Below are 11,395 nucleotides of genomic sequence, written 5' to 3'. Positions count from 1 at the left end.
CTTGGATTTTAAGATGTTTTCATCATATATTAATGCTACTAGAGCAATCAGTTTTACTAACACAGTGAAAATATAAATAGGGATTTGTGGCAACTTTTAAAGAGCTGAGACTCTCTGATGGAGGGGGGTTTAGTTTGGCCTGCATGGCTTTGTGAGAACAATACAATACAATACAATTTTAACTCCAAACAGCTCTTTTTAAGCCACCCATCTATGAGCATTATGTAATATGAAGCACTATGGCTTTGGAGACATGAAATTACCTTTGATTGAGTCAAGCCACTGGTCCATCTAGGTCAGCATTGTCTACATTGTCAGAAAGAAGCTCTCTAGAGTTTCAGATATCCCCTAGCTGGAGATGCCCAAACTAGTAGGTGATTAGGGACATGTGGCAAAATTGGGGGAGGGGGGAATCAAAGGACTTCCTTTTGGGTGACAGGGACTGTAAGGTACCACTCTCTTCCTCTCTTTTGCTACTATAACTGTCATGGTGGCAGAACATCTTTGTTGCCAGTGGCTGACGGTCACTTTTTTGCTCCCCGAATAGCCCAGACTTAGCATTGCAGGGCTGGGGAACCTCCTGCCCACAGGCCTCATCTAGCCTGCAAGGTCTCTCCATTTGGCCTACCAGGCTATTTCAGGCAAGCCATGTCCACCTGCCATACACCTGTTGTGTAGTGCTTCCCAAGCACCTGACAACCTATGCTCAGTGCTTGCATAGTGCTTTGTGCTGCACTTATCAAATGCCTGATAGCCAGCTAGTCATCAGTCATTTCTGTGCTAGGGACTTTAGCAGGTGTCAATCAACTGACATCATAATGGTGTCAGAGAATTGACATGTCCCTGCCCACCTGTCAAAGTTGGCCCGCAGGGGTGAGGAGAGATAAGGATCTGGCCTGCTGAGCCGACCAAGTTCCCCTCCTCTACTCCAATGCATTCTGGGGTGGAAAATTACCATTTCCCCAACAAAATGGGAACTAGTAGCCACCAATTAGTTCACCAGCCTAATTTCCTCCAATCATTGAAATGCCCTCGTTTTGCGACATATTAATAAAGAAGCTAAATACCCAGAGCTTTGTTTTGTTCTGATTTTAAACTTTGCAACAGACCTAGTAACAATTTTCTGTGTTAGATTCCTTACTAGATACCTGACAGATGCAAGTTATGGTCAAGCATAATTTAAAAACACAGTTTTAGAAGGGTGAAGGTATTACAAAGGTGAAATTGACATACTGCACTGCGCAGCAGAGAGAAACCGAAGAGAATATCTATTCCTTTTTTCAGCCACAGTTTATGCAAGTTTTCCCCAACCATATGAACTTCGAACATCTTCTTACAGATGAGAATGTATCAGTTAAATAATGAAATGGTCTACTGGATAAAACTGCAAAGATCAACAGAAGGTTACAAATATTCTTAAAAGTTCAGCAAAAGACATCTAAATTTATTCAGGGTGGACTGAGTCATAACAAAAGATTAGCTTGATTAGCCTCTGGCACAGAAGAGAAAAATGAAGATCAAATGGAAATTGTATTGATGTACACTAAATCCTAAAGGAGAAGGGTAAAAAAATAATGTCAGTCATGGCTGAAAATAGCAACTGACTAGAAAACAAGAGGTTAAGACTTTAACTTTTGAAGAGAAGTAGCCAAAACAAAATTAATTGTGGGTTTGTTTTTTTCAGATAGATTTTCTGAAAAACATTTTAAAGAACTCTTAACAACAACAAGAAAAATAGTGTGGATACAATATGATTTATTTGGAAAGCTTTCTAAATAATGTAACTGCAAGGTAAAGGTAGAATTTTGGGGTTTGAGTTCTGAATGCTGCTGAGAGGCTGCAAATCTTTTAACCACAGAAATTAACACCAATATAAAAAGAAAATATACCTAGACTATCATTAATTTATTCAAAGAATGTGGTAGTGGTGAGGAGGAAGAAGTGCAGAAGTCACTAAGTTATCTCCAAGAAAGGAAGAGCACAGGAAAGCAAGTAGCAGCAACTGCTACTTCTTCCAACTGTTGGCGCTTGCCAGACACAGCAGATTGGCATATGGGCAAGTAGCAATGGTGACAAGGAGCTCTTACAGGGGCCCCTTCAAGGACACAAAGTGTCTGAAACAGGCCTGCTAGAATCCTACCTGTGGCTTATAGTTGATATTTTTAATCTAGTTTCCAGAAGATGATGTTTCCTAGAGATAGTGTCCCCACCATTACCTTATACATTTCTGTATGCCAAGGTACTAAAGGGGAACATTTTCCAAGTGTGGATTGTTGTGTAGTGAAAGTGGCACCATCTACACACCAGAGGAAGGTGTTAGGAAGGCTTGGAGGAAAACCCCAAAGTTTGCAGAAGTCTAAAAATCTTTAGAAGAACATAAGTCAGTGGAAACCCCCCAAAGGCACAGAGTGGACTGTGGACTGATGGTTGGGGAAGGGGATTGAAAACCAAAGCAGGAAGAGAAGAAAACAAATGGAACATCCTAGAAAAGGCCATGGCTGGCTGGGGCCTGCTCCGGAGCAGGAGCTCTGTATGTTGCTGGTCCCACTTGTTGTTTAGAGTTTTGTACTCTAGGAATGAATAACTTCTACACATCTTTTGCATAAATAATATGATCAAGCAGTGTAATGCGAACACTTGGGACCAGATATGCAAAACATGTGCTTGCTATACAGCTAAAATGTCACCTTTTTAGCTTCAGTCTCAGGAAACAGGCAAATCCATGTTGCCAGGTATGCATGATTAATGCAATATTTGGCAAAATGGATGAAAGAGCCATAGTTAGACTATTATCTGCTAAATAAAATATGGTTGTTTCTGAAAATAACAAAACTGAATACTTAGAAAATCTAGGTATTCAAATCACATTTTTGTGTTTCTGTCTATCTGATGAGTTGCTAATGCTTAGATTAGTGATAAAAACCACATCCTATTCAGTAATAATATTTTATAAAACTTCTAAGGGAACAAGCAAACGGCCTTCACATTGCTCCCACTAGGAAGATATGAAAATTTTGCAGACTTTTCAGATAAGAGCTCTTAAACAGTTAGAAATAATCTTTCAAGGACAACCATTCTCCTGCTCTATACTCACTAATAGGCAAAAAAACCCCACCCTTGTGGTTTAAGAATGTACCTATAGCCAACAGATATTTCTATCAAATTTTAAAAAGCAGGGAAATTGGGCAGCTATAGTGAATGCACCAGGGGAGCAGGAGACCTGACCTCCTCTCTGAGAAGAGTACTGTGTTGGTGTGTGCGGTTGTTGCGTGACAGTGCACGTTGCACTTTAGAGTAAGATGGTCAAGAAACATCACAGAGGCAATAGATCTTGTTAAGAGACCTTTACTTAGAACATTAAGGCTTGCAGCAGTTACAAGCAGATTCCCCCCCCTCTGGGTAGTACATCTCTCTCCGAAAGCAAAAGTTAGACAGGACACTAACAGAAAACTGTTGGAACTTTTCCCAGCCAATATCTCCCTGGTTGCCATGACTACATTACTGGCCTTGGCTGGCCGTTCCCAGGCCAGCACAGACTGATAACACTCCTTCCTTCCCAGACTTCTTGAAACTTCCAGACCTGATGAAAAACAACTATGGCTGTAAAGCCTAATGGGTCAACATGTTCCCCTTTTTTCATCATGTCTGCAAGTCTTTTACAATTATAACAATGCAGTAATACATTTCTACAATACATAGGCAATACATTTCAGTACATTGCAGCATACATTGCATGTCAGTTTACATGTCCAAACTTTATTAATCAAACTTCGGCTGAACACAAGTCAGATATAACGTTTCTGCATCCATCTCCACAGCTTTGTGCATTCCAGGGCTGGTAATTACCCCCACAGTAAATCTTTCAGGAGGTTTCCCAATGTTTGCCCTCTCAGAGTGTCTCAAGGGAACTGGAGCTTCTGCTCCCACTGCACCCCCACCTGAGCTTGTTCCTGGCATGGCTTGCTCAGGATATTCCATCTCGTCAGCCTTACGTTTCTTTGTTTTACGTTTGCCACATATCAGTTCATTTAATGCATCCTTGAGTGGAATCTGTGTTCCTTCCACTTTTACATCTTGCCTTGGTGTAAATACTTGTGCTTGTGTTTCATCTGATCCTGTAAGTATGACTGTTTGCTTTTGATCCCAAGGCTTTTCTGAGACTTTAATGCTTCTACTCAGAACTAATTGCTGTGTTTGTGGTATCCATATTCTGTAATATGCATTCTGAAAACCCAGCACAAACCCTTCCTGTGCTCTAGGTGCCAATTTGCCCCTTCTTTTTCCCTGTGGAATGTGGACCCAGCAACGGGCTCCGAATCTCTCAATGTGTTACACCCTAGGCTTTCTCCCAGTGAGTTTCTCATAGGGTGACATCCCAAGTGCACTATGTAACACCCTGTTGTGAATGTAATTCGCATACAGAATAGCTTGTCCCCAGAAAGAGTGTGAAAGACTAGAATCCTCTAACATGGCTCTCAAAGCTTCCTGAAGCACCCTGTTTTTTCTCTCTGCGGTCCCGTTAGAAAACGGGCTAAACGGAGCTGTGAAATTCTGGTTTATTCCCTTACTCTCGAGGAAGTCACTCAATGCTTTGCTTGTGAATTCCCCTCCCTGGTCTGAGTGTATCGCTTTCACAATGACGCCATGCTGCGTTTCAACTTTCTTTATAAACAAACAGAGCTTTTGCTCAGCCTCACCTTTATGCTTGAGCAAATAAACATGACAAAACCTTGAAAAATCATTGACCAAGACCACAAAGTATCTCGCACCTCCACGTGAAGCATTTATTGGCCCTGATAAATCAACATGAACTAGCTGGTAGGGAGCTGTTGTCGTGCTTTCAACCTCCCGGTTAATTGGTGCAATTGTCATTTTCGCTTTATGGCAGGCATCACAATCCATTAACTGCCCACAATCTTTCAAACGCATGTTTTCACTATGCATCGGGGTTTTCTTAATCGTGTCATAATTTGCATGCCCCAGCCTTTTGTGCCAATCATGGACACAGCCTTTATGTGTCTGCGCCTCAGCATTTAACACAGCACACCCTGCTTGAGTGTTCTTTATTACAAACTGTTCATCCTTCAGGCTCCCTTGCATGCAAATCTCACCCCCTCTTTTCACAAAACATTTGTCTCTGTCAAACAACACTGAAAACCCACAACTGGTTAATTTTCTCACAGACAAAATATTACAAGACAAGTCAGGAACATACAAAACATCAGAAATTATGCCAATCTTACTCAATTTCACCGTTCCTCACGCTTTCACATTTCATCTCGATCCATCAGCTAGTAAAACATAGCCCTCTCCTCTTTTGACGTGTGAAATAAACGTAAGTCTTTTACGAGACTATGGGACGCTCCACTGTCCAAAGTCCAGTCTGTATCCATAAACTGAGGCTTTTCTTTACTGACAAAGTTCACACTTCCCTGTTTCCAGCCTCCGTCCCTGTTTCTTTGCTTGACTGCACAGTCTCTTTGAAGATGCCCGCGTGCTCCACAGAAATAACAAGATTTAAGCCGTTGCTGCTCCTGCTTGCTATCCTGCTTGCTTCTGACAGTTTCCCTCGGCTCGGCACCTTTCGCCTCTTGTCTTCGCTGCCACTCCTGGGTCAGTTTTTCCTCAATAAAATCGACGTTCAGCCCCCCATCGGGCATCGCTTCCATAGCCATGATGAAATTATTCCAACTCCCATCGAGTGAAGCCAGGATCATATAGGTCTTCTGAAGGATGCTGTGTTCGACCCCTCGATCCTCTAACTCAGCAAACAAGCGCCTGAATTCAGTAAGATGCTCACTCATGGTGCACTCACCCGTGAAGCGCATCTGGTACAGCTTCCGTGCCAAACACAGCTTTGACCCAGCTGTCTGTTGCACATGTAAAGCCTGCAACACGTCCCAAATCCGTTTGGCTGTGGGAACATCTCTTACGTACAGCAATTGAGAATCTGATAGAGCCAAAGTAATAAAAGCCTGCGCCTTCTCATCTCTACGCTTCCAGGCCGCTGTTGGGGGAACTGGGGGGGTTCCTTCAATAACATCAAATAAATCCTCTTTTATTAGGAAAGCCCGCATTCTCAGCTTCCAGCTGGCGTAATTCTTGTCCGTAGGTCTTTCCATTGGCAAGCCTCCACCAGACATGTTTACAGCCATTTCCGCTCACCTCTGTCTGGCACAAATCAACCAAGCTGCCCTCTGGAACTCCGTCTGCCGTTCAGACCAGCCACTTACTCCTGTGTAACGCGCTCTGGATCTGGGCCCATAACCCTGTTGGTGTGTGCGGTTGTTGCGTGACAGTGCACGTTGCACTTTAGAGTAAGATGGTCAAGAAACATCACAGAGGCAATAGATCTTGTTAAGAGTCCTTTACTTAGAACATTAAGGCTTGTAGCAGTTACAAGCAGATTCCCCCCCCCCTCTGGGTAGTACATCTCTCTCCGAAAGCAAAAGTTAGACAGGACACTAACAGAAGACTGTTGGAACTTTTCCCAGCCGATATCTCCCTGGTTGCCATGACTACATTACTGGCCTTGGCTGGCCGTTCCCAGGCCAGCACAGACTGATAACACTCCTTCCTTCCCAGACTTCTTGAAACTTCCAGACCTGATGAAAAACTACTATGGCTGTAAAGCCTAATGGGTCAACATACTGCCCTACAAATTTGTAAAAATACAAACAATTTGGATTGGTCTTTCACAGTCTAATCCACTTCCTATGTAGCTTGGAATAATTTGGTAACTGTCTAAAGTGAAATAAAGGTCTGGTGTGCGTGTGGCTCCCTGATTAGTCAAGCTAAGCAGCTGTGAGTCTGGCTTTTAGAACACTGACAGTTGCTTCTTACTGAGCATTCCCAGGCTTATCATTGAATGTAATGCTAAATTTCTCAAATTAATTAAAAATCAGCTAGGCATTTTTTAAAAATTTAAACTGCAGAAGATGAAGATCAGAGTATGGGGCAAGGTCAATAATACAATTACTCTGAACATTGCTGATTTTTAATTAATTTCAACAAATTATGAGAACTCTGACAGAAAAAAGTCCAACAAGGGGTCTGGTTTCTCTCTCTTTTTACGCTTTCGATTCTCTGTGTGTTGTGTATCACCATGAAAATTTAGAGGGTTGTTAAGCAAGCGTTTCTGAGTTCAGGACTATAAGTTTTGTAAGGTTTTGTTTTGAAATGAACTTATGGGAAGCATCAGAATGGGAAAGGGGTTATTTTCAATTTAACATTGTGGAATGAGAAAAATCCATGCTGGCTATAGTATACAGCCACTCTCGTAGATGTATAATTTGTGTGTGTCTAATATCTAGAATGAACACAATGTAACATGATACAACATTATCAGTAGCATGACAGATAGAGGAAATCTAAAGAATTAACTGACTTAGCTTTCCAATGGAAACATGTCAGAGGACTGATATTTGTTTCCTTGAGAAATTGAAACAGCACTGCAGTTTCAAATATATGGTTGCAATGCTGTCACTGTGCACAATAAGCTGGTTAGACTACACCATCCTATGGAAATATATCATTTTAGGATTTTGAAGAGTTACTTTTGCAAGGCTGAAATGTAAAAGCATTCCTGAATTCCAAGGATGGGTGAGGGGGGTGTTGTATGTTATCAAAGATAGCTACTTGCTGGGTATACTGACTGAACAAATATAAGGAAGTAACTATAGAGAGAGAGGAAGAGACAGTTTTGAAAGCAACAAACAAAACTTCACCCAAGCTTGCTCTGGATCCCTATAAGGATTCCGTTAATCACCTAAAATATATATACATGTGATTGTGATTAACAAAACATTTTAGCTATGTGGCAAGCATATGTTTGCATATCTAGTCCCAAGTGTTCACATTATACTGCTTGATCTTATTATTTATGCAAAGCATGCATATATTTTATTCATTACTAGAGTACAAAAATCTAAACCACAATCATCTCTCTCTCTCTCTCTCTCTCTCTCTCTCTCTCTGTGTGTGTGTGTGTGTGTGTGTGTGTGTGTGTGTGTGTGAACTGGACTGAAAAATGAAGGGAAACTAGTTCAAGAGACTAACCACAGCAAAAATTGCTTCTCACATTACTTTATTTCACATAACTTCTTAAAGCATTTGGAAAATGTGCAGATCTGTAGACTGATGTCTGTTTAATTTCAAGACACACTTAAGCAAAACTCCTAGAAGTTGATCAAGACAATTGTGTCCCAAACACTTACTGCTGACGCTATTTTCATACGGAGGCTTAAGTTGTCTTTTGAGCATCTCTTACATTATTTATTTGAATGTCCAAAAGAGAAAGTAGGTAGTAGGTATTTATGATGAAAATTAGCTCTCTGATCAATCAATGTAAGTTTTTAAGGATGCTACAAGAAACTTCGGGCTTGCTTTTATAAATTACTCTACTCAACACTCTGTGGGTACATTTGGGTTGATTGACTCCACCCACCTTGAATGTCCACTTTGCTACCTCCTTTCATGTGCCCTCAAAGGACTCAGACACTAACTTATGGTGACTGAGAAGGCCATGAAGACTCCCCATTCTGCCAAAAAGTGTCTGGGACCACAAGTCTAAGAACTCCCAGCAGAAACTGCTGCAAATATCATCATTTTTCAGCAGTACACAATGTATATAAAAACCAGTATAAAAATCAATCAGCATAACACCTTACTACTCTCCTTACTACAGTAGTCAGTGGCCAAATACATTAAGAATTGTTATCATTAAAAGCCTGATTAAAGATTCAAGATGAAAACCAACCAATGTTGGTACCAGATTTCAAGAGGCAGGACATTCCAAAGCCAGGGAGCCACTGCTGAGAAGGCCCTTTCATGTACTCAGGAGGTACAAACCTTAATCACTGTTGGACTAACAAGCAGAGTATCCTACTTTTACATTTACATTACAACATGACTGAAGTGGCAGAACTGCTCTGTCTCAGATGTTAAAATAACTTCAGGTTTTCTCTTATGGATTAAACACCAGCTGTCACCCCATGAATGTGGATTCATACTACATGTTTGTCACATCAAAATGATGTAATAAATTACTATATGCTGACTTTACCACATCCAGCATTTGTGGGCTAGATTCACAGAAAACACAGGTGAAATTTTTATTTTTTATTTATTTCTGTGATTTATTTATCGCCCATCTGGCTGGAAACCGAGCCACTCTGAGCGATGTACAAAGTCATAATATATAAGTATCACAACATCAAAACAGCAATAAAACTAAAACAACAGGTAAGGTTACTACAGTAAAGTTCAATAAAGCTTCTGGCCCGTATAGTCCACAAGGTGCGTCATTTGCGAAACCGAAAGCGGCATCTCCTCTCACTCTCAGCATCCAGCGCAGCAAACAGCGAGAGGCGGCACAAACAGGCCCCACGAAGACGCGACCAACAGGAAAGTTCTCCCCGAGAAACCAAAAGCAAAGGCAATGAGAGGCAAAACGCGGCTGACACAAGGCAAAACGAGCAAGGCCAGCACGGCAGGACAATGGAGGCCACAGGGGCGCGCCCCAACCCCAGCAGCCAGCAGAAAACTGCTGCGGCGAACAACGCTGTCTCCCGAACAATCAGACATTTTTCTTTCTCATCTGGCTAAAGGTCTTAGCATCAATCCAGTTCACAAATGTATCCATTCCTGAATGCTGCTTGATATGGCGGAATTCTGTTCTTTCAGAACAAGCTCCCGTTGCTGCAGGGCAATGATGTGCCTGGAGAGATCATCAGGGCTCCTGATATCTAGGCCCATCCTCTGGTCCAGTTTTTCCCAAGTAGTCAGCTTCTCCTGAAGTCTCTCCTTCTCCAATTCCAAAGCCACCAGTTCTGCCTGGAGCTTCTCACAGCGCTCTAGTTTCCTCTGGAGACCCTCCACCTCCTCTTTGAGCAATCCGTTGTTTTCTTTCATTTCCCTAAGGTAGGCATTCTCCTCCCTGAGCTGCTGCAGCTCCCGTTCCATTTTGGGAAATAGCGCCAACTCTGTCTTCATGTTCTTCACAATTATAGCATCTTGTTCTTGAAGAGAAAGCTTTTGCTCTAGATCCTGAACCTTCTGCTCCTTCGCAGCCATCAGGGCTTCCTTTGTTTGTAGCACCTGAATTTGCTGACTGGCCTCTCTCCATTTTTTGTGTAGTGTATCCAAATGTTCAGTCAGCTCCTGCTTCTGCGATTCATGGCTCTTCATTTGCATTTCCTGATTCATTAAGTTCCACTGCAATTCAGATATCTTTCCCTTCAACACACCAATTGTTTCATTAGCTTCAGCCAGTTTATTCTCCTTCTCCTGCAACTTCTTATTCAGAGACTCTGTGTTCTTCTGACAGGATCTGTTAATCTCAATTTGTTCTTTAAGCTTTTCTTCTGCCTCAGTTTCTCTTTCCTGACACTGCTTGACGCGCTTGAGGAGCTCTTTGTTATGGTCAGCCTCCCGCTCAAAATTTCTTGCATTTGCATTAGCCTCCTTCTCAAGCTCAATTTGAGCCCTTTTGTGACTCAGTTCCATTTGCATTTTCTCCCGTTCCACTTGCAAGAGGCGCGTCCCAGAACAGATTTGCCCAGCCTGATCTTCAAACTTCATCATCTGTTCGTACTGCAACTGCACTCATGCAGTGGGTGTTCCTCTATAATCTGCACACACCAAAAGAAAAGAAGAAGAAAAAGCCACCCCTGAGGATCAACAGGTCCTTTGGAACCACATGGGTTAGGGCACAGGGAACCGCAGCAGGACAGGGAAATCCGATTCAGTGGGGCCACCTTATGGAAGTGCTTTTCTGCTTATGCAAGCTATCTCTGGATCCAAACCAATGTGTGTTTCAGCCCCAGGACTGCTGGTTTGTGGAAACACCATGCTAATAAAATCCTGATTTGGGAGATTCAATCCTGTTTTTGGGAGTCATCTATTGACTTCAAATGTGTATTTCTGTGTTGAGATTTTGTGAAATTTAAGTTGTATTGAAATTTTTTCCTTACTCTGACTGCAATGGAAGACTCCATACCCCAGAAGAAGGAAGCTGATGCAACCACCACTCGCGGCAAAAAGAGGAGGGTGCTGGTGGTTGGAGACTCATTGCTCAGGGGGGTAGAGGCACCGGTATGCCAGCTGGACAAAATGAATCGGGGAGTCTGTTGTCTCCCTGGGGCACGCATCCGGGACGTCGCTGACAACCTGCCGAGGCTCATTGGGAAATAAGATAGGTACCCCTTTCTCCTCATCCATGTGGGCATGAACGACACGGCCAGAAACACCTTGGAACAGATCACCTCGAACTATGAGGCTCTGGGTAGGAAGGTCAAGGATTTGGGGGTCCAGGTGGTCTTCTCGTCAATTCTTCCCGTGAAGGATAGAGGACTACAAAGGGAAAGGAAGATACTGCAGGTCAACGACTGGTTGC

The 11,395-nt window shown here is 42.5% G+C and overlaps 1 protein-coding gene across 1 annotated transcript; it reads right to left on the bottom strand.

The window, feature by feature from the left end:
- Positions 1-9,627: 9,627 nt before the first annotated feature.
- On the bottom strand, positions 9,628-10,997 carry LOC133389653 (mitotic spindle assembly checkpoint protein MAD1-like). Its single transcript, XM_061637687.1, has 2 exons — positions 10,974-10,997; positions 9,628-10,599 (listed from the first exon to the last, which is right to left on the bottom strand). Exons 1-2 carry the CDS (start codon positions 10,995-10,997, stop codon positions 9,628-9,630), a joined length of 996 nt encoding a protein of 331 aa, XP_061493671.1.
- Between the last annotated feature and the right edge of the window lie 398 nt (positions 10,998-11,395).

This window comes from Rhineura floridana, chromosome 7 (assembly GCF_030035675.1).
Source record: "Rhineura floridana isolate rRhiFlo1 chromosome 7, rRhiFlo1.hap2, whole genome shotgun sequence".
In the NCBI taxonomy this organism is placed as follows: domain Eukaryota; kingdom Metazoa; phylum Chordata; class Lepidosauria; order Squamata; family Rhineuridae; genus Rhineura; species Rhineura floridana.
Note: the sequence above shows the minus strand (reverse complement) of the source record. Positions and strands in the feature narration are given on the sequence as shown.

What these genes read in the sequence shown, in the direction of transcription:
- LOC133389653 (XM_061637687.1), bottom strand. Translation starts at nt 10,997, where the DNA reads ATGGAGTCTTCCATTGCAGTCAGA. An exon ending in AGTCTTCCATTGCAGTCAGA is followed by an intron (nt 10,600 to 10,973) that starts GTAAGGAAAAAA and finishes GCATGAGTGCAG; the next exon opens with TTGCAGTACGAACAGATGAT.